The sequence below is a fragment of the Anopheles stephensi genome, chromosome X, assembly GCF_013141755.1.
Source record: "Anopheles stephensi strain Indian chromosome X, UCI_ANSTEP_V1.0, whole genome shotgun sequence".
Taxonomy (NCBI): Eukaryota; Metazoa; Arthropoda; class Insecta; order Diptera; family Culicidae; genus Anopheles; species Anopheles stephensi.
The window spans coordinates 9125311-9148557 of NC_050201.1; the positions used below are offsets into that span (position 1 = coordinate 9125311).

At 50.0% G+C, this 23247-nt stretch overlaps 3 protein-coding genes and 2 long non-coding RNA genes across 6 annotated transcripts; 3 read left to right on the top strand and 2 right to left on the bottom strand.

The window, feature by feature from the left end:
- The first annotated feature begins 1414 nt into the window (after nucleotides 1-1414).
- LOC118517475 lies at nucleotides 1415-13735 on the top strand. The gene is made up of 7 exons (XM_036063660.1): nucleotides 1415-3865; nucleotides 4014-6256; nucleotides 6328-6536; nucleotides 6607-6956; nucleotides 7030-7193; nucleotides 7275-10130; nucleotides 10299-13735. The coding sequence occupies exons 1-7, from the start codon at nucleotides 3174-3176 to the stop codon at nucleotides 10940-10942; spliced, it is 7158 nt and encodes a 2385-aa protein (XP_035919553.1). The 5' UTR covers nucleotides 1415-3173; the 3' UTR covers nucleotides 10943-13735.
- A 1322-nt stretch (nucleotides 13736-15057) lies between these two features.
- LOC118517476 lies at nucleotides 15058-16956 on the bottom strand. Of its 2 annotated transcripts, none has more exons than XR_004908313.1 (2): nucleotides 16785-16956; nucleotides 15058-16706 (listed from the first exon to the last, which is right to left on the bottom strand). It is a non-coding gene; the product is annotated as an uncharacterized LOC118517476 (long non-coding RNA). The 2 variants fall into 2 exon arrangements; XR_004908312.1 differs by having other exon boundaries at nucleotides 15058-16711.
- On the top strand, nucleotides 16941-18718 carry LOC118517472 (mitochondrial ornithine transporter 1). The gene is made up of 2 exons (XM_036063644.1): nucleotides 16941-17590; nucleotides 17662-18718. The coding sequence occupies exons 1-2, from the start codon at nucleotides 17524-17526 to the stop codon at nucleotides 18501-18503; spliced, it is 909 nt and encodes a 302-aa protein (XP_035919537.1). The 5' UTR covers nucleotides 16941-17523; the 3' UTR covers nucleotides 18504-18718.
- LOC118517468 lies at nucleotides 18554-20702 on the bottom strand. The gene is made up of 2 exons (XM_036063641.1): nucleotides 18760-20702; nucleotides 18554-18687 (listed from the first exon to the last, which is right to left on the bottom strand). Exons 1-2 carry the CDS (start codon nucleotides 20581-20583, stop codon nucleotides 18574-18576), a joined length of 1938 nt encoding a protein of 645 aa, XP_035919534.1. The 5' UTR covers nucleotides 20584-20702; the 3' UTR covers nucleotides 18554-18573.
- Nucleotides 20649-22606, top strand: LOC118517477. Its single transcript, XR_004908314.1, has 2 exons — nucleotides 20649-20730; nucleotides 20940-22606. It is a non-coding gene; the product is annotated as an uncharacterized LOC118517477 (long non-coding RNA).
- The last annotated feature ends 641 nt before the right edge of the window (nucleotides 22607-23247 follow it).

Here is a 23247-nt window from a genome sequence, read left to right on the forward strand (position 1 = left end):
TCAAAAGGCCAAGGCCCTTGGATGACAAGGTCTCTCAGATGATGAGATTCTTTTGCCGCCAAGGTCTCTTCGTAAATGAGTTACCTTGGATGGCTAGGTCTTTTAGTTGAAGAGATTCCCTTGCCGACAAGCTCAATTGGAGAGGTCCCTTGGACTAGGGTGTTTAGGCAGACTTAGCTCCTGGATACGAAAGCCTCTTTGACGAGATGATGAGACATAGTCTCTTAGTAACTTTGACCCAGGACTAGGATTCTTGGAAGTGGAGTTCCATCAACAGTCATAGAACCTGGAATGACAAGGTCTGTCAGATGATGAAATTCCTTTGCCACCAAAGTCTCTTCGTATATGAGTTACCTTCAACGACTAGGCCTTTTAGTTGAAGAGATACCTTAGGTGAAAAGCATGATTTTAGAAGTCCCTTGGACTAGGGTGTCTTGGCAGACTTAGCTCCTGGATACGAAAGTCTCTTTGGTACATGAGACTCGTTTGCCGATAAGATCTCGTGCTAGACGAGATGATGAGACATAGTCTCCTAGTAACTTTGAGCCAGGACTAGGATTCTTGGAAGAAGAGTTCCATCAACAGTCATAGAACCTGGTTCTATTCCCAGATGATGAGATTCCTTTGCCGATAAGATCTCGCGGTAGACGAGATGATTACACGTAGTCTCTTAGTAAATTTGACCCAGCACTACGATTCTTGGAAGTGGAGTTCTAACAAAAGGCCTAGGCCCTTGGATAACAAGGTCTCTCAGCTGATGAGATTCCTTTGCCGCCAAGGTCTCTTGGTAAGTGAGTTACTTTGGATGTCTAGGACTTTTTCTAGGATCATTAGATATCTTGGTAGATTTGTATAACACTCTCCCATGGTAGATGGAAGATTCCTTTGATGCCAAGAATTTGGCTTTAAAGCCAAGGTCCCTTAAATGACAAGGCCTCTTGGTAAATGGTGCTCTTTTGGACATCAAGGCCTTTCGGTTGACAATGACCGTTGAATTTCGATGCTAGAGAACTTTCGATAATGCGGTCTCTTGACAGACGGCAGGGCTGTAGAGCCTAGTCAGAGTTTTCATAGCCGAGGAAGTCTCGCGAGTGACTAGGCATCCCAAAAGCTCCTATTATTGAGATGCCATTTAAGACCATAAATCGACCAAGTTCCCAAGAGCAGCTTAACCTAAAAGCTCAGTGTTTCGCTACAGTCCTTTAGCAGGTGCGTTTGCAAGTGACTCCCCCAAACAACTACTACATGCGCACGCTACAATTCCACACACACACGGTAGACAAATACACCAATCGCACCGCAACAGATGCAATGTATATTCGGAAGCAGACCGTATGTCCTGAAGGGTGGCCTGTATCAGCACGAATCCTACCAGCCTTCCCAAGGTACAGTGTGTGCGAAGAAAATTGTCCTTTAAAAATACAATTGCACGCTAGTGTGCGTGACAGGCCCAAATGCTTGTCAAACTAGGGGATATTATCCCTGCCCAAAACGCATGTGTCGGTGTGGGTGCCGAGTCGATTTTGGTCGGCACGGCTATACCGATGCAGCCTTGGGCGAAAGGAAGAGGGTGAGATTTGATGGATGCATGCCATCCTTAGATCGTCGCACGTCTTTGCAAGGACAACAAACACAACTGCGAGGGGATGCTCACGCAACCAGGAAAAAAGGCTCTCGCACTTTCTCTCTCGCTCGCTCTGGATTTCGCTATAAATCCCCCCCCCCCCCCAGAAACGTCACTGTATGGGTGTCAGTGAGGAAAAACCAATCCCTTTACCGTACAACACCTACGTACTACGGCTGGAATGTTGGAAAATCCTGCGAGCGCGCAGACTTCGGAAAATCCTTAACAGCGAAGCGGGAGAGCGAGCAGCAGCAGCCGCCGCCGCCTGCACGAATATCCTGATTCCCCCGGTGAAGGAACGAGAGCGGAGCGAGCAAGAGAGAGCAGTACAGCAAACCCCGCTGCCAATCGTGGAAAAGACGATGGGAAAAACTCGCGAGAGAGCGCGCGAGCGTGTGAGCAAAAATTAAAGATGAATGCATAGAGGATTGATACACCACCTCTTTTTGCTCAGGCGCCGTTTTTCCAGCAAAACTTTAAGTGTCGGAAGCGGAACGGGTAATCCCCGTGTTGGAAATACTTATACGGGACACAAACACACAAAAATAACAAAAAAAAAAAGCACAATCGAATCACTCGTCTTGAAGCACGAGTCAAACGCACCGAGAGTTTGACAGGTTATCGAGAGACGGCCAGTAACGTGTTTTTCTTTTCGGTGTGCCAACCAATCCCTAGTCGGTGTGGAAAAGTGTCGCGAAAATCGTATTGTGTTCCAGCAGAGGTAGCAGCCAAAACTCTCCCACAGCACAACACAACAGGCTCTCCCCCCCCCCCCCCCTCCCTGAAGAAGGACGAATCGGGAAGCGTGAGTTCCGATATTCCTCACTGCCCGCGAGGTCGCCGTGAAGTCCACTCGGGCTCGCTCCAGGATCAACGGCATCGAGGATATGCATTTCGTTACTACCGTTGCGGTACCGCCCGAGTGAAGCGAAGCAGTTCCGGAGCAGCGCACTTCCCTTTCCTGGAGCTGGAGATTCCGCGGAGGTGGTCCACAGGAAGTTTTTGTAGCGATGGCCACCCGACCAGGAAGCATCAGTAGCGGAGCTCCACTGCTGGGACACTGTGTATAGGAGGGCGAGCAAAACAGGGAACGGGTGCTCAGTGGTGTTAGTAGTTTGGTTGCCTGACAGTGTGTGTGTGTGTGCGTCTGGTGTTGCTGGACGGGCTCGTTCCTTTGGGCAGTGAAAGTGGTGTTGAAGCACAAAAAAGAAACTCATTAAACGTAGTGAAGAGAAAAGAAAACCGAACGGGGAAATGAATTGTGTTGCAGGCCCGACTCTTGAATCCATCCTGCGTGAATAATGCAACACCGCGGTAGCAGTGCCTGTGGGTCGCGTTTGCGGATGTGCGAACATTACATAAGGAAATTGAGCAACTTCAGGCGACAGTCGTCAGCAGAAATCTGGCAGGCATACATCATCGCCCCGAAGGAGTAACGCTCGCGCGCGAGAGCACAGCATAACTCAACCACCCCAAAACCCCGACCCTCCCTTCCCAAGCGAATCGGTTTGCGCAAAAAAAATAAAATAAAATAAACGTACGGTGAAAGATGCCCAAAATTCTGGACACGGATATCGACTCACCTATTGCCAATCTGATAAAGCGCAGCGGTACGGGCAACAGCACCACGACGACCAACCACAGTAGCAGCGGCTCGAGCAAGCAGAGCGCCCACTACTCCAACGACACCACCAGCGAAAAGTCGGACGGCCCGTACGAGGCGCTCGTTGGCCGCCATCACATCGTCAGTGGCGGTGGCGGCAACTCCAACTCCTCCTCGTCCTTCTTCTCGTCCGCGTACGATGCGAAGGACGGGTCGAACGAGGGTGGCAGCAGCTACGGCAGCGGCCAGCTGGCGGGCGGTGGTCTCGGCGGTGGGGTAGGCTCGCTGACGCAAACCCTACCGCCACCACCGCAGCAGCAGCAGCAGGGCCAGAGTGCGTTCTTTCAATCAACCAACTCCATCACCAGCCATCAGCAACAAACGCGTGGACACCGGTCCGGACCGGACGGGGTGCCGCCGGACGGTGGAAAGGGTACCGGCAACGCCCCAGAAACGCGGGTCAAAAAGTATCGCCATCAGCAGTTCAGCAAGAACATCTACATCGGCACGAAGAACGCGGAGAAGTGGGACACGCTCCGGAATGTGCTGCTGTTCAAGAACGATGTGGAGTTTGTGTCGTTTCTGCTGAAGCTGGCGGAGAGCAACTGCTGGAAGAAGGACTCGCCGCTGCTGAATGGGTAGGTAGAGGGGAAGGGGAGGGGGGGGCATGTTTTTAGTTGGAAGGGAAAGGGCGTTTGTTTACTAATTTAGCGAGTCGGGTTGATAGAGTTCCGCTCGAGGTTCTTCGATTAATTCGTGCTTATGTTTACGTTTGCTTTGGTGCAGATTCCACAGCGAAACGGTACCGCTGAAACCGCAGGCAGCTTCCACCAAGGGCGTTCGAACGAAATCGGGAACACGCGGTAAGCAGCAGCAGCAGCAGCAGGAACATCCACCGGACGGGCAACAGCAGCAGCTGGAGCAGCATCCGCACCAGCAGCCGCTACACTCCTCATCAATCAGCTTCACCAGCTCAAAGGCGGCCGGCAGCATCGGAAAGAAAACCAAGAGAGTACAATTTAACAAGAATGTAAATATAATCCATAAGCTTGATAATCGGCGCACCGGCAAGATGGTATCGTTCAGCGACAAAGCATTGGCGGACGAGCCCTCGAATCCTTCCCACCGCGAGGAAGATTCTACGGCCGTACCTGAGATGGACGAGGACGGTGGGATGGAGGATGACGAGGACGAGGACCAGGAGGAGGAGGATGAGGAGGAGGAGGAGGAGGACGAGGAGGGGGAAGAGATGGAAGAGGAAGACGGGGAGGAGGAGGAGGACGAGGAGGAGGAAGACGAGGAGGAGGAGGAGCGGGGTGAGGAGAAGGAAGCGATGACGGGCAAGGCGGCCGATGGTGCGGTGCCGGTGGAGCACGCGGATGTTGTGCTGCGCAAGGCGGACGGGTTTCTCGGCGACTGTAAGGAGCAGGAGTCGACCGGCCACGATGCGTACCTGATGGAGGACATCGTGAAGAAGACGATGCGCAAAACGCTCCCGCCGCCACCGGCGAATCCGCAACCGCAGCAAAGCAACGAGGTGCAGCAGGACTCGATCAGCAGCACGATGGGTTCGGTTTCAGAGGATTCGCTCAACACGGAGACGGAGGTGCTGGACTATCGCATCGCGGAGAAGATCAAGACCGAGCTGGAGGAGAAGCAGAAGCTGGAGCGGAAGACGCACACCGCGGAAGAGTTGCCGACGACGTCCAACTTTTTCGACCAGTGTGACTTCGACCCGGGCTCGGTCGACGAGAAGCCGGCGACGTTGCCGCTGGTCAAGAAGGGTGCGTTAGACCGTACCCGGTCTGGTACGTCTCTCGAACAGTCGGTTTATAGTGGGGGCGGAGGTGGTGGTGGTGGTGGTGGTGGGCGGAAACGTGGTCGACGTGCTAATGCCGCGCACGATTCCGGCAACGTCGATCTGCACATCGAGTACGAGGAGCAGGAGTATCGGCCACTACCGGGATCGAGAGCTAGCGATGGGGGATTGCTGGAGAAGTCAAACTTCACCCCGAAACAGCTGCACCATACGCCAACGGCACCGCGCAAGGCGAAGGGTGTGGGCACGGCAAAGCATAAGGTGTGTGCGGGGTGTAACGTTAAGCACGGTGCGGACCAGTGCCCGCTGAGTACGCCACTCCGAGCGATCAGCAACAAAATCGAGCTTAATCAGTGGCTGGAGCAGAATGAGGATTTGATCAAGAAGCACAAACTGTTCCTCAAGCCGACCGGCAACGGGGAGGACATGGATGACGAGATGGACGACCAGTACGATGACGACGAGGACGATGAGGATGACGATGTGGACGATGAAGACGATGACGGGGGTGAAGGTAGCCGTGGGAACGGGAAGATCGAGCTAAGCCCCTCCTTCTCGGAGGTCTCGGTACCGCCCGAGTTCGAGCTACGGCTATGTCCACAGTCGAGTGCCAATGCTAACGCCATCACGAGCACCACACAGTCCGAGGCGTTACAGCAGCAGGAGCTACAGACGACCGGGAAGCTAAATCAACTTCCTCCAGACGTCGCCCCGCAGCATCAGGAGCAGCAGGATCAGGACTCGATCATGGAGTCCAAAGGTTCCGTACCACCATCCTCATCCTCTTCGTCAAGCTTCGTCGGAACGCTCGGTACGGAGCGGGACCCGGCACCGAAAAGCCGCCCGGTTAGTGGACACGGGCTTAGCATCTACACCACCACCTTCATCGCGAAGTATACGAAAATTGGGCCCCTCACGGGGCAGATAGTGCGCGAAACGGAGATCCAGGACGACTGCACCATGCGCCACATCTTCGAAACGTTCGATGGCGTCAAGTCGACGTACACCAGCACCGAGAACAAGAACTTCTCCAACTGGCTGCGCTACATCCGGCCGGCCCGGAACCGGGAGCAGAAGAACTGTGTGCTGCAGGTGCACGACGGGGGGATTTACTTCGTGACGAGCAAGGATCTGGAGCCGGGCACGGAGCTGCTCTACTGGAGCAACGATAGCAACTCTGCCTGGGGCAAGAAGAAGATGGAGAAAACGAGTAAGTATGCGACGGGGGCAAAAAACTTTGGAGGGGGCGTGAGACACTCAATCGTTTGTACTTTTGTGTAGACTGTGGAGGTTGCAACCTGAAGTTCGACCATCCGTTCTACTACCGCACGCACTGTTCCGTGTTCCACGATCCGGGCTTTAGTCTGACGATCCGCAAGTACCACTGCAAGGTGTGTGGTGCGGCAGTGCTGGGCAAGGAGAACATCATGAAGCACGCGGAAAAGCTGCACGATGGCAAGGGTGCATATCAGTGTCAATTTTGTCAGAAGGTAAGCGAGTGCGTTGTGGTTGAGGGGTTTCGTGTTGGGGGCCACTCATCGGCCGGCTTTCTGTTTGCAGTTTTTCCTGCGGCTCAACTACCTGGAAATGCATCGGACGTACGGATGCAGTGCCAATCCGCAGCGCACTCGGCCGCTGTGCGATTTCTGTGGCCGTAAGTTCTGCCAGCCGCAAAAGCTGAAGGTACACATCAAGCGGATGCACAGCGATATGGCGGACGTTTTGCGAGACTTCCAGTGTAAGCTTTGCTCGAAGCTGTTGGGCTCGAGGGCCGCCCTGCAGCGCCATTCGAAGGAGGTGCACAGCCGGAACTCGGCCGTTGTGAGTTGCCCCCGGTGCCAGAAGCTGTTCCAGAACCGGTCCAATCTGAAGATCCACATGCTTACGCACTCCGGTGTGCGGCCTTTCAAGTAAGCCCTGATAGCTGACGGCGAATGGCGGTATGCTGACTGAAGATACGGTCCCTCTATTTTTTTATTTCAGATGCGCCGAAAATGAATGTACGGCTGCCTTTACCACCAAACAGTGTCTGCAGTTTCACTACAAGAAGGTACACGGATACACTCAGGAGCAAATGCCAAAGATTGAACGTAGCGTGGCGTACACGTTCGACGCCTACTCCGGAGGCTTAAATGATGGAATTATTGGTAGGTTCTGTGACAATGACTTGTATGAAAAATTGATTTGCCTTGCATCGCGTTGCTTGAAATACCACGTTTTCTTCACAGATGAAGTACAGCGCCGTCAGAGACACAAATCGTCAGCTTCGGAAGAGGGAGGCTACCCCAGTGAGAAGGTGGAGAGGAAAAAGCGTTCCCGACACCTGAACCACTTTGACGAGACATCCCTACATCAGCAGCACCAGGCTCAGCTGCAACCACCGCTTCAGCAGCAGCAGCAGCAGCAGCAACAGTCAGACCTTGCACAGGGTCTCGGCCAAGAATCGAACGATCCGAGCAAGGCAACGTCTCAACATCTGCAGCAACAATCACCTCCACATCCTCAGCTCGACTATCCCAATACACCTCCCGCCTCACAGCACTTATCAACGCATCCATCAACCGCACAGCAGCAACTACAGCTCGGCTCGGTGCTGCCGAACGCGGACGTACTGCAGAAAGATGCCGAACTGCACCAGCAAAAGCTGCTTCGGCAGCAGCAACAACAGCACGCGCAACAGCTCGCCGTGCACCAGGCCGACGACCAGCAGGACACAGTGGATCAGGCGACCGGTAGTCAGATGCAGCATCACCAGCACGATTTACACTCCGATCCTCAGCACTCGTCGCTGGACGATCAGGTGATGGCGAAGGCAGATCAAGAGGAGCAATCGATGCATCATCATCACCATCACCATCAGCAGCTGGCACGCTTACCGTCACCGTTCTCGAACAATCTGCTTAAGACGAAAAACATTCTCGAATCCTTTAACGATCTGTGCCGAAACGAGAGCAACCTATCGCTTCTATCCACCAAGATCTCCTCCATACTGAACAACAACCTGAAGGACATTGCGAAGGTGGCGGCCATCGGTACGTCTGCGGGCAGTAACGGGGGCAATGTGGAGGACATCCGGAAGAACATTATCGATCATCAGGGTTTGGAGGAGGGGCGTAGCGATCGGCTAGACGATATGCAGCATCTCGTCCACCCGCTGCCGGACGACCAGTCGAAGGCGAACAGCTTGAACGTTAGTCAGCTGCATCGTCTGAACATATCAAACCAGCTCGATACCGGTACGGCGGCCGCGCTACAGTACAAGACCAGCAGCGATGACGATATGAAGAGCGTTGCGGAGGTGGACAATAACTTTGTCGATATGGCATCGCTGGCGAGCAACTTGAAGTACAAGGAGTACATCAATGGTGGTGGGAATGCGGGGCTGGTCATCAGCAAGGGTAGCAAGAAGTGGATCAGTGACACGGATCAGCTGCCGGGCGTTGATGGGCAGCAGGGTGAGCCGGGTGTGATGTTGAGCACGGTCAGTGGACGTGATTTCCTGACCAAGCTGATCATGAACGGGAACGTCAACACACCGCCCCCGAATGTGGCGGACGATGAGGAGGAGGACGACGATAACTCGACCATCCTGGACGTGGTGGATTCGAACAATCCGAACCAACAGAGCACGCACGCGCAGATACAGCAGTACACATCGAACTTTACCGGGCTTAATTTGCCCGATCTGCCCTCGTTCCAGAGCCACGCGTTCCAGGGACACTTTAACCATCAAACACTGTTGGGCTCGTTCTACAACAACTCCGGCACGGGTACGGGTCGGAACACGATCAACACGATACCGACGTCCGCTAGTATGCTGGTGGAGGCGGCCCTCAACTCGGTCAGCAACATCATCACGGAGGCGGAGATCACCACGAACAATAACGGTGGCACCAACAGCAACAACCAAAATCAGGGCCTAAACATTAACCACATCGATCCGGGCAGTGGGACGGACACGGCGAGCAACAACAACGTGTCGGCCAACTCGTTCAACGCTAGCAACATCGACGAATCGGTGGACGATATGAAGCTGCTCAAGTCGCACCACTTTTCGATGCAGCTCAACTCGATATCGCAGTACTCGGCCCAGTCCACCAACGATTCGGGCATCCTGTCGATACGGGGTGCGGGCAGTGGTGCGGCCAGCCGGCCCAAGTCACGCGAGAAAATCGCTATCTACGAGGACAGCGAGATGCTGAACTACGAGAATCAGCACCTTAGCCAGCAGCTGCAGGGCACACCGCACAAGCTAACGTCGAGCGTGGACTCGGTCCGGAGTGCGCTGTCGCCCGAGCAAACGGGAGACTTTAGCTACGCCGCTACACCGAGCACCTCCAGCCGGCAGCACATCGTGAGTGGGTCGCCGGTGCGTTCCAGCTCGCGCCAGATCTATGCCGAGCATGACCTTATCTCGCCCGCCTCAACGCCCTCACTGCCGCGGTACGACTTTGGACCGACGGACAACAGCAACTATGGCAGTTCGCGCCGCCAGGATGCTAAAACCATCAGCTCGCTCACGCTCGAAAGCTTCGAATCGAACCTGAAGGATACGGCACACCACATGCAGCAGCTGTCCAGTGACGAGGACAACAGCATTGTCATTGCGGAGAATCTGTCGGTGAACGCGGTGTCGACGGAGGAGAAGCTAAAGCTGTCGAACGCTGCGACCGCAACGAACGCGAATAACAACGCGCCGAGCGGTGGCGGCACTAGTGCGACGGAGTTCATCCAGCATCAAAAGTATGGCGAGACGGGACGCACGATAGGTGGGTCCAATCTGTCGACGACGGCCGATATGCGCATCAAGTACGGCAACGACGAGCTGGTGGACTTTCAGCAGCGCAACAATATCGGTGACGCTTCCGACTTCCAGGGGCTGGATATGTCGTCGCGTTCGTCCGTTTCGGCATATCATCACACTAACTTCCAGCTGTCAACGCAGGCAGGCAGTAATTTGCATTTCAATCGATACCATCACCACATCTACGACATACTGAGTGAGCGTGAACAGCAACAGCAGCAACCACAGCAACAGCAGCAGCAGCAGCAACAGCAGCAGCAGCAACAATCCCAACAGCAGCATCATCATCAGCAACAGCAGCAACAGCAGCAACAGCAGCAGCAGCAGCACCACCAACATCAACATCAGCATCATCACCATCAACATCAGTCGCAGCAGCAACAGCAGCAACAACAACAACAATCACAACAACACTCTCAGCAGCAGCAACAACAGCAACAACAACAACAACAGCAGCAGGAGTCATTCCAGCTGGAGCAAACGCAACTGCAGCATCTCGTGCAGGAACACGTCCAGAACCAAGACTCCGATGCAGATCAATCGGTCACGGTGGACCTTAGCCGCAGTTCCAGCTATCTCGTGCAATCACCACCAACACCTGCCATCTCGTACAGCAGCCATCACCATCCCGACATGATACGCATGGTATCGCTGGACCTTAGCTCCAACACCGGGTCGCACCATGCGGTAAACAACGGGTCCCATCACGCCGTACGTCACGCCTCCTTCATATCTTCCCAGATACAGCCGGCCGAACATCACCGTTTGCTTGCCGGCGATCAACTGTCGGCCAGCAACCATCGGCTGCTGGTTAGCGATCCCGCCACACACCTGATCTTCGAGCAGAACAATCGGCTACTGTCGGACGCGACCGGGCAGCCGGCACCGCCTCCACCACCACCACCACCACGCCACGTAGTGTCACCGACGCGTGGGTTCGGTGCGTACCATCATCATCACCATCACCACCACCATCATCAGGTCAGCTCGTCGAACTATCACCATTCGATGAAGCAAAACATTGCCTCGCCACCGATCAACCAGCACAGCTCGTCGGCTGCCGCCTATCATCCATTCCCCACATACTACTAAGCGAGAGAGGTAAACAGTCTCCCTCATCTTACACATCACAACTGGTGTGGCTACTGTCAGTGACACCTGCCATACACGCACACACCCTCTTAGTGTACAGCTCTTGCCGAGTGCCGTGTGCAGGAGAAGATGGACAAACATTGACTGAGAAACAAGATACAAGTGGTTCATACCTTGTTACCACGCTAAATAACCGATGTCTACCGTAACAGTTAGTAACGGGCTTGCTGTTAATAGGTAAAGGACTATGTTCGCTTCCCCCCCAAAAGAACCAATAGCGTGTGGAATAGATGGAGCGTGTCTGTGTTGTTGTGTTTCTCCTTTTTTTCTACTACCACTACTACTACTACCAAACACTGAGCTCAAACCGCAGCGAGGTATTGAGCATTGGCGATACGAGACGGCGTAGCGTAGATGGAGTAAGTTCGGGCACTCTCGGGCTGCTCGGTATTACGCGAACCCATACTGCCATCCATGATGGTGGACTAATGTGCACAAAATGGTGGGCGCAAACTGCTCCAGAGCTGTCTAGTATAAGAAGGGCTTGAGACAGGGGTGTCAGAATGGAAAAAGGAGGAAGGAAAACAAAAAAAACACAAACGAAGTAGTAATTTAACGGTCCCACCAAAATGTTGCAAAAACTTAAACAAACAAAAAAAAAAAACACCTGCATCGTTAAACCTCGAAAGCGATACTCAGCAAACTACGAATATTACAAGCACAGAGCAAAAAAGCAACACCCGTTTTCATATGACTATAGTTAAATTGATCCTGGCTCGTCGAATTCGTAAAACGTCTTCAGAGATTTTAATGGCGACCGGTCGGAAGGTGACGTATGCGGTTACTTTACAGGACCACAAGATACACGCTGCGAGATCGTTGGTGTCAAGCTTTACCGATACTCTTGCAACCGTGTCCAACTATACTCCCGAAGTTTAAATGTGCCAAAGCAAGACATCCTGTCATCTGAACCTATGTCACTTCTGCAAAGTGTGTTAGATACGTTGCTGATTGCTGTTTTGATAGTGTCCAGTCACTAACGCCACTCACACAGTATCTCAGGAACGGACCAAACTGAATGATCTCGTATCGATGTTGCTCCTGGTCGTATGGAGTTAACATCGCTTTTGCGATACCAACAGCGCCCATTACTCTTTACGTTTATTTTTTTAGTTTTAAAATGAAAATTATAAGAACAGATTGAAGTCATCGTTTGACTAGTGCTACGGTACAGTGACAGTTGGTGGTTTATTGAATTTTTGTCTTAGTACGGGGAATATCCTGCACTTCAGTGTTACATCTTCCGATACATGGATCGATGGGATCTTATTAGTGTCAAACAATGTTAACGTGTTTTAAATGTCAGTGAGCAAAGCCAAAAGAAATCTCCAAACTCCAGTCCAGTGAAAGGGTTATTTTCTTTCTTTTGAAGTATCGTCTTCTTCTTCTTCTTCTTCTTCTTCTTCTTGATGGCTCGCTCATAGGTGAGCACATGGTGCGGACATGGTTAGGATAGTCACTCCGTTTCGAGGAAAGTAGCCTGCCTATACACGAATGTTGTGAGATAGTTTAGGACTCCTACACTTAGAGGGACTTGCCAGACATATCAGCATGCAATATCTTGTTGGAGTCTTGTCTGAGTTGTTGAAGTTTTTTTCAGGAAGAAAAAATCCTCCGCGATTCCGTTTCAAGGGCAACTTAGCACTTCTTTTTGGATTACTGATCTGACAGCTGTCAAGTCAGAATTGTTTTCAGATCGGAATTCTAGAGGACCATCAGATAGCAAGTGTGATGATCTTCAACGTTTTGCTTCCAAGCCTAGGAAGCAGATGAAGTTCTAGAATGTTCAGGGGTCCCACTTCAAGAGGAACGCCCCATCAAGGGAAGATTTAGTTGGCAGTATTGCAATTGTGCTTCAACGGCCGGATATCAAATCCCATCCAGTGTCCGCGTTTCCTCCATACTCAGCAACGAGTAAATATCAAGTCAAGGAAATTCTTGACGATTTTAGATGTTGTCGATGCCACGGAAGAAGAATTGTACTTCTCTTTGTAAGGCTGCTACGAACTCGGATGCTTAGCTACTCGTTCGACTCTTAGAAGTTTCGATCCTTGGAGGGCGTTCTCCCAAAGTTCTACGAATGAAGATTACTGTCACTGTGTACCTTCTCCATGAATCCTCAACTTGCAGCAATCACGCACCACCGTTTCTCCTGAGCTTGTAGAACCCAAGAAGAAGAATAAGAGAAGACGAGTCTATTGTTTCTTTATCCCGTTGGAGACTGTATTCTGCAGGTGTAGTGCACGGAGAGCCTTGGTTATCATACACGAGTCGTCTTCTTCTCCTTCAAGAGATCCACTTCCCAGTGCCAGTTCGCGTACATCACTGCAACCGCAACTGGCATACCAGAATCAATAATTACAAGAATAGCGATTTGTGTGTTTACAATCAAATGGAAATGGAAAACCCAACAACAAACAAAAAAAAAAGTGAATCATAATACATGTAATGTTCTTTTTCACAGAAAAAAGAGCAAAGGATCTAAGCAGCATTGTAGAGTACACGAATACACGGTGAAACTGATCTTGAAGAAGTATATTACTTATTCTGGTTTAATGTGAATAGACATCCAAAGCTACACGTGTGCAGTGTCCGTATTACAGAATTTATAGAAAGAAAAACAAGTAAAGAAACAAAACCAAAAAAAAAAACTAATAAGAAAAGATAGTCAACGCAGAGGCTGAACACTGTCACGACACGATAAAAAGTGCAAAAACACGGAAATCAAGTAAAATGAACAGAGTAGCGCTGTCCTTTAAAAAGGCCAAGTGTATTATAAAATAGATCGTAATAAATATATAAAAAATAATCTAATTGGTTTTCTATTAAAATTAAATAAAATGGAAAGAAAAAAAAAGTTTGACAGTGGTAAGTAATGGCGAACGGCTCGATTCGTTGAGCAGGTGTTACTAGTGTAGCTTAGTCAAGTACTGGGCGCCTCCATTTACTTATTTTCATATTCATTTTATTGGTGATTTAAATTAGTGATTGGACGAAATTATACGAAAGCGTTTCTTTTAACCATAAAAAAATCAAAATAAAATGAGAATAAAAACGGATGAACGATAAATATGAATGTAAATAATAAAATTAAAATAATTGGAATCACAACACAAGAAGTTTTTGAAAAAATAAAAAAAAAATAAATGAAAAATCTTTTAAAATAAGATACGGTTCACTAAATGCAAAAATTAGCCATAATCGGAACCTTGAATCCTTAATTGAATAATAACTCAGCAAAATTAATGGTATTATTAAAAAATATGTTTTGTTTCTATACACTGCTACCACTTTCTATAGCCACACCTATGTGTTTTCGTGTAACTAGAAAACTGCGGTCGGAAATGGTCGTTTTTTCTTCAGCACGTTTAGCAAGCTGAAGATTTTTTTAACCATATGAAGCAAAACAAAAGGAATTTTAAAGTGGCAACTTGATTTTCTCTTACATTGTTTAAATTGCACGACCATTTTCTATAGACATCCTTAAAGTTTTTTCAACAAAAAAAAAAATATTTTCGTAGTAAAAAAATCATTTTCGGGTTTTTTTTTTAATTTCTTGATTTACTATATGCAAAAAAATATTGACATCAAGAAATCAAGAACATCTTCCAGAAAATCTTAAAAAAATTGGTGAAACCGCACTGCCGAATTCATATAAACTATCATTATGCGTTTCAAATGACAAAGTTTTGTCTATTCATTCTTCCTCTAATATTTTGCACTTAGTTTTAATTCAAATCCACTGGCCAAAAGTAGCTTAATATTGACATGTTACGCTCATTGCAATACGATTTTTAAATAAAACAGTTGGAATTGCTTAGAGTGTCTAAAAGGCAATTGGTTTGCTTTGGCGAATATAGCTCTGAAATGCTTTTAATCTGTTCTAGAGCCTCTTTTTGGTCCATTTTAGTACATTGCACTATTTTTTTTTATCGTTTTTTATGGCCATTAAGGCCCCCAACCAATACTACAGCAAAACCAATTAAATATAATTTTTAATATAGAGTTTGTATTTGTGTCAACTTTGTAGTGACATTTGAGGACGTATCTTGTAATTTTATGTTTCAAACTTCCATTATTTTTAATTTTTATTCATTGATATCATCGTTCTTTTCATGAAATTGCGTTTGAAGATCTGTTGAGCTTACCGTCGATTTTAAATCTGGATGTATCATCTGTTTTATATTTTTTGACTGATTTTCACAGTTTTCTATTTTAAACTGTTTTCTTATGATATTCAAGTTCATGTTACCTATTTCAAAGATTCCGATTATAAAAAAAAAAATGCAAAAGCAAATTTGAAATGCAGCTATAGAAAGTGGTATCAGTGTATGAGAGGATTTTCTTAATATTTCAAGTATTTATTTATTTAACTCATTATGATGGCGGCCCGGGCATTATTATTTAGCGACCTCCGGGTAGATTCGATAGTGGCACCGGCCTTCACACGGCAGGACCGGGGTTCAAATCTCATCTGGACCGTTCATTAAGGTCGGTCTTTCTGACGGACGCATGGGTCATACGACTCTCTTCCTCGGATCGACGGGGCATCGAATTGAACCCGTTGCTGCAACGAGTTCGGGTCAATGAGTGTGTTCCACGATTTCGGGTCAATCCATCGAAATCTTTACACCGACAAATAGACCCCGCCAGAACTTGCTGAATCCTCGGAACGTCCTGAGTCAACGAGTCGAACCCAGTAGGTTCGGGTCTACCAGCCCATCAATACTATCAAACCTTCTCTGCCGATGTGGTCTGGCCTGAAAAGGACTTTACAGGTTGTCCGATCCCATTTTCATGACATGTGCAGACCACCGGAACCCTAGCGTGTCGAATTCACTGCACGACTTGTAACGACTTCTTCATGTTCCTTCCACACATACAAGGGCCAAAAATCCTTCTCAGCATCTTCCTCTCGAACACGGTTCAGCGTCCATGTTTTAGAGGCGGATGTGAGTACTTGGACTATACATATTCTACACAGATATCCTGAGTGTAGAAGCGTCCAAAGATTTTTCAAAGAGTTCAAGAAGGGATCTCTGACTTCCATTGCTGCCTTCTTCTTCTTCTTTGGCCTAGAACCCTTTGGTCATGCCTGCTATTTCTGGCTTACTGGACTTAATATAATATGAAGCCACGTAGTTTGATGATAAGTAAAAAACTACAGGGGGGAACAGTCCGGATGGGATTTGAACCCCGGTTCTGCCGTATGAATATCGGCGCCGTTGTCGCCTCTTAAACCGGGCCGCTCTTATGACTGGCTTCCATAACTTAATTATGACCTTGACCCTTTGCTGTTTAGTCAGTTCAATGTACGAGGCGACGGTCTGGACGAGATTCGATCCTCGTTCCAGTCCTGTGGAGGCCGCTAATACTTCATCTACATCTTCTTTGGCACTACAACCTGGAGAGGCCTCTGCCTGCCATTTCTGGCTTTCTGTGACTTAACTCTACCTGCATCCGGATGGACAGTCCTGTGTACGGAGGGCGGTCTGGATGGGATTTGAGCCCCGGTCTTGCCGTGTGAAGACCGGAGCCGTTAAGGGACCTCGGTCTTCCATGACTCAATTATGACCTTGAGACCTTAGCTGATTAGTAAATTCGTTGTACGGGGAGTCGGACTGGCAAGGATGCGATCCTCGGTCCGGGAGCTGTGTAGATCGACGCCGCTAGCGCATCAGCCACCGGACATCCCTAGCAAAACCTTTACTACCCAGAAAAAAAAACTCTCCCGTAGTTAAAAATGCATTTCCTACAAAAAAAGGTCCAAAAACTTACTTACCACGTACCGTCGATCGCACAAAAAAACACCAGGAGTTAATGGACGAAAGCTCACAGCGCAACAAGCTCACCAGTGATCGTTTGCACCGCAGTAGAACACACCCTGAAGCAGCTCACGCAACGCAAACACAAACAACAGCAGCCAAGTGTCATCATCACGCCGTCATCGATCTACGCACACGTGTTGGTGCGGCACCGACGACCACAGCTCAGCTCATCGCGGGCTCGCATCAATATGACGCAACAAATCCGTACGATTGTGTGGTGGAGTTTTGCAGGCTTCCTTCCCATTCCCACAGCCCACCGACCCGACCGGACGCGACAACGCAAACGGTCGCGCAAACAAAATAAGCTAGGCTGACAACAAGTGGACAGCGATAAGAGCAACCGGAGCTGACGTTTCGTCGTTGTCGTCCGACGTACCGCGCACGTTATCAATCACACATTGTGTGTGCGGCTGTTCAAAATATGCTCCTCTGCTCTCGCGTGCTAACAGCAGCAGCAGAGGCACATTTGGGCCTATTAGGTATTAGTGTTTAATTATCTCGATGTTAGCAACACACGGGCCCGGACAGACTTCACAGGCGAACGGTGCTTCAGTTGCGGTGAAGAGTTATCGGCCACGGAAACAGATCGATCGGTTGTGAGACGGTGCGTAGTATAGTGAGGGCAACGTTTTTGCCGGACCGATTAATCCGCGCATCCGGAACCGACGTAACGGGCTAACCGGACGACCGAAAATGCACAGCAAAGGCGAGACGAGTAGTTTAAAAACGGGCGTGATCGATTTCGTTGCCGGATGTTTAGGTAAGTGGCCGGCTGTGGTTTTCCCCAACATCTCACCCACCCCCGCCCATCCCCTTCCCTTCTCTCTTCAGGAGGCGTCGCGCTGGTGTACGTTAGCCAGCCGATGGACACGGTGAAGGTGAAGATGCAAACATTCCCCGAACTGTACGGTGGGCTCGTCAACTGTACGGTGCAAACGTTCAAGCGGGACGGGCTCGTGCGCGGCCTGTACGCCGGCACACTGCCAGCGGTCGTCGCGAACGTGGCCGAAAACTCAGTATTATTTGCTGCGTACGGTGCGTGCCAGCAGGTCGTCGGCAGCGCGGTGAAGAAACCGTCCGTCGCGGAACTGTCCACGCTCGAGAACGCAACGGCCGGCTTTTTGGCCGCCTTCTTCTCCTCCTTCACCCTCTGCCCGACCGAGCTGATCAAGTGTAAGCTGCAGGCGCTGCGGGAAACGGCCGGCAGCGATGGGAAGCGCCGGCCGACCATCTCGTCGTACGCGCTCGTGAGCCAGATTTTGCGCACCGAGGGTGTAGCGGGCATGTTCCGGGGGTTAACGTCTACGTTTGCGCGCGAAATGCCCGGGTACTTCTTTTTCTTCGGCGGGTACGAGCAGACGCGCGAGTTTTTAGCCAAGCCCGGCCAAACGAAGGACGAGATTGGGGCGTTGCGGACGATGGTGGCTGGTGCGGTCGGTGGTGTCGCCCTGTGGACGGTCATCTTTCCGGCGGATGTGATCAAGAGCCGGATACAGGTGTACAGCATGCGGGCGAGCATGACACAGGTCGGGCTGGACATCTTCCGGAAGGAGGGTGTGCTCGCGTTCTACAACGGTTTGCTGCCGACGATCGTGCGTACCATACCGGCCACCGCCGTCCTGTTCGTGGTGTACGAGTACACGAAGAAAACGCTAACGAAGCTGCTAGAGTAGTGCTGCGCCACCCCTGCGGTGCTTATGAATATATCACGTATTGTCCCCGATCGGTTGGCTTGTAAACTATTTATTTTTTAACCATCGCCTGCTTGCGTGCCTTGCTGAAGTACGGCGCCAGCTTCGACTCGAGATATCGTTGCATTTCGTCGCGAGAATAAAACGGCCACTCGTACCATGGTATCTGTGGGGGGCGGAGGACAAACAAAAACTTACATTACACCGTGTTTCTACCTTGCCGGGTGAAAATGCTTACCTCGACGGTGTCATAATGTAGCTTCCGGAGCTGTGTCAGCTTCATCGCGTACCCACCCGTACGGCGCCGATCGTTACGGATGTAACAGTTCCACGAGCCAACAACGATTGCAACCAGCCGCAGGCTGCTGTCCCCGGTACGCTGCTCCCCCAAAATGCTTTCGCGCGTCCGTATTTCGTGCGTGTTGGCCAGGTCATCCGGCATCGCCACCACCTTCCGCGTTCGGTCGTCACAGCAAAACAAAATGTCTGGCCGCTGGTAATGGGGCAACAGGTGCATTATCCGGCACGGTACCTTCCACAGCGCGTCGAACGTTTCCTGTATGTCCAACAGCATCCGGTCGGACTTGGTAAGCTTGTACTTCGGGTTCGGTAGATAGTCCTGCGTTAGCTTACACACCAACCGGAACGCTTGGTCCGGGAACCGGTTCCCAGCGTATCCGGCATCCGCCAGATTGATGGCCGTAAATGCGTCCAGCGAAACAGCTTCCCGCCCCGCCCCACCAATGTTACGGTGGTACGCGAGCTGTAAGAACTTCTGGTCGAATGCGGCCGAAATGAGCGATGCATCGGTGACGTTCCGGAGCGACAGGAAGTGTAGCAGCGAGACGTAGCATTTCGGGTACTGGACAATTTCCGGCACCCGGTTCGGCAGGTCGGCTAGAATCGCACGCAGCAGCACCATTTCGCGGGACTCGCGCAGCTCGATGTTACCGTGCGCCAGCACGAACGCAATCCGTTCCGCATCCTTCAGCCGCAGTGCGCGTACGTTCGCGAGAAACTTGTCCACTATCAACTCTAGCGTACCCCGATGGCACAGGTGTATGTCGCTGCCGAGCAGTGCGACGTGCAGACAGGCCTGCAGGGAAAGGTTCGGCACTACCGGCACGAGCGCATCGAGCAGCTGCTGCATCGAGCCGACCTGCGGAATGCGGGACGAGTAGCGCAGTAGCTTCAGTATCGCTGTCAGCGCTATATCGTCCACCGCCGGCAGTTGGGTGGTAACTTTGTGGTAGATCTTGTCCAGCAGCTCCCCATTCCGGATCGGTGTTTCCGTCTTGAAGAAACCCATGCACAGTATCGCGATGTCGTCGATCGAGAAGGTGGCAAAGTGCTGGTGAAAGTTCGTCTCGATATCGATCATGTTTTCTACCGGGACGCGCGTTAGATTGATGTAGAAAGCGGTCTTGAGCAGCTGGTGCGGTGGTAGCTTCCGGAGCCGGTTGCTGATCTTCCAGATCGCTTTGTTCACGTACTTGCCCTGCTTGGCTAACCGGAGCGGATACCACCGGTCGGCAAAGTGTAGCAGCTGGTCGACGTTCCAGCTCACTACCCGCTCCAAACATTCCGTGTCCAGTGTGGTCCACAGGGAGAGATAGTTTGGTTCGTAGATGGATTGAATCTCTTCCAGCGCGGCAAGCGTTTCCAGTGCCTGGGACAGCTGGGTGTCGGAAAATGATGGCACGAGCCGCACGAAGGTGGTGATAAACTCGGAAAACCGTACATCTTCCAGCGCGGATGCTCCCTCACCCTTCGCCCCGATCGATGCCACTATGTGCCGTAACAGCTGCAACACCTTCTCCGGATCCCCCTTACACCAACGGTCAGGTGACTGGAGGATGCTTTCCATATCCGCCGGTTGGTCCGGCACAGTCAACCGATGGCCGGTGAGCTGAACGTTCTGCAAAACCGCACTGGCGTAATCATTTTCCGAGTCGATGAACTTCTTTACCGTCACATTCCCCGTCAGATGGACCGCTTTGTAGCTGGTTTGGGTAATTGTGCGGCGAACTATTAAGTAAAGACAGCGCGATGGTTTAAACATGATGCTTTTTCCCGTCGGTAGCAGCCGGATCGGTTTTGTTATGGTTTTTTTTTGTTGTTGTTGCGTGAAAAACGAAGGCAAAACAAAAGCGATTATCAACTCAGCATGGTTTTGACGTTTGAGTGACGTTTGCCGGTTTGACAGTTGGTGAGTTCCATTCAAAAACCATTTTATACCAGTGATGGCGGTGACGGTTTGGACCTTGTGCACACGTGCGAACGTTTATTTTGGCGGTTGAAACAAACAGCTTTTCGATTTGGAAATTTACATTTTTTAGCTTTGTGTGTGTGTGTGGGTGGTCATTTTACTTACAAATGTTTACTTTTGTTTATTTATTAATAATTTCTTTCGAATAGAAATATACAACTGATATGGAATTTTCACGGACAATGATCAGCATTAGGAGGATTATTATCGCCATCAAGGGACTGCTTCAGAGGGATGGATTTCTTTGTCTTCTCTTCGATCTGGTGCTTCTGAGAGTCATGCGAGACCATCATAGAGGGAAACTTCGGGAACCATTTTCTATAACTCCATCCAGATTCTGGTACTTCGACATCAGGGGCAAAATTTACATCCGGTCTTTCCAATTCCTTGGCTTCGCGGAAGACATCGACATCATCGGACGGATATCTGCGGTGCTGTGCGAGGCGTATATTCGAGGCTGATAGAATTGGATGGAGGATCAATTCGTTGAAGACAAAGTACCTGCTTGTCGTAAGATCTAACCGCGATGCAGCCTCGGACTCGGAAGACTCGGAAGCAGAGTATTAGTTGACGGCGACAATCTTGAGGTAGTAGAGGAGTTCTGCTACATTGACACGATCGTAACTTCGGACAATAACGTAAGCAGCGAAATTCGAAGGCGCATAGGAAGCGAAGAGGAGCACAGTGAGCTAGTTGGCTGGATCAAGTGGAGTCAGATCTGAGGGAGATCGGATGCAGCCGGAGATGGAGGAGTGCATCCATGGACTGAGTTTCCTGGAAACTGATTGGACATCCGGCCATATCTTTTAGACGTGCTTTATAGGAGCAGGCCAAGAAATAAGAAGAAGATTCTGGTACAGGTTGATGATATGGACAATGATGTCCATGATGATACTAGAAGATGGTTACCAAAGGATTCCAGGTAATTTCTCCAAGAGCGATTATCATGCTGATCATTTAGGGAGGAACGGTCCGATGTTCCAAGCGGTAGTGGCGACGGTCTTCACGCGGCAGGACCGAGGATCAAATGGAGATGAAGCATCCGTCAGAGAAGTCGCGAGATATTGGAGAGGCGGACGACAGGTATCGAGGACATCTGGAACAGGTTCTGCTCATCTTAAGATGACATTTTCTTTCAAACTCCTTACCCACCCATCTACCTTGTGATAAAATCACTACCCTTGTTCGCACGTTCGCCGTCGAAAGGTATGTGGTATGTGTGTCTCAATTACTCTCTCTTTTATTTCTTAGAAAGTACTCTAATTTTGCATGAGCATTAAAGGAATATTAAATGTTGCTTGTCTTCTTCCCTTTTTTCTCCTCGTCTTCTCGTTTGTCCATGTGTAATGTTTGCTCTTAAACGATGGATTGGCTAGTACTGGTTTGTTGTTGTATAGGTGTTTACATATGAGAGTCAAGCATATGCTACAGAATGGTCACCGCCAACGGTTTACCCCAGGCGTGCTGTTCCAGATACCCGGTCGCGTTATGGCGGCGTTACCTGTGAAGGGCGGCTGAGTTAGCGCAGCAGAGTTAGCGTTACACCATCCCCGGGTAGCCTATCCCTCTATTCAAGTGCAAGTAGTAAAGGAGGCGGACACGCGGTACACGGTACACAGGGTGACGATCGCGACTACATCTCCGATCGCTTGGTGCAAACGCAAGCAATATGGGCAGCAAGAGCGCTACGAAAGCGATCGCTGATTGTCCACCCGCGGTTTCGGCGTTGTTAGTTAGTTCGCTTGATTAGATCGGCAAACGTAAGGTAACTACTACTTGGGGTTTGAGAAAAGAAAAAAAAAACACTCCAAGAAATGGAAGCATATTATTGCTTATTTACAATGGTACAATAATACTTTTCCCAAAAAAATATTTAAAAAAACGATAAAAAGCTGAGCGATAACTATTCACACAGGAAACTAGGACGTTGCTGTTTACTAGCGTCGTTAGCCGTAATATTCTAAATACAAGCTGTTGCAGTGATCGGCCAATCATCATGTCTGGATCCAAGATTGCCATATTTCTAGACCTTATTTCAAGAAATATATTGGTCTAAAGGTAGGCTAAAGCTGTTGAAGATGAACCATACCAGGGATACAGCAGGGATAAGAAATTAGAATCTGGCTTAGTGTGAACTGAAGTTGCTGGAATATATCGTAAGGACCTCATAGCCGTATTGCTACATTCAAGTAACATATTGGTCTATAGGTAGGCGGCATTACCAGTCTGCATACTTCAGGAATAGACATCAAAACCCGCGCCTGGAAGTCTGGTAAGACATTATAAGGCCGGCAAAACATAGCAGGTCGTTCAAGTCAAGGAGAAGAAACAGTAGGTCTCAGTCCTCCAAGAAGAATCCCGAATCGGAGTCCTGGACGAAGTCCTCAAGCTCCTTACAACACTTCAGAAAATTATTTAGCCCTCAGCCAAATACCTTGGAGTAGAGATCTGTGGCGA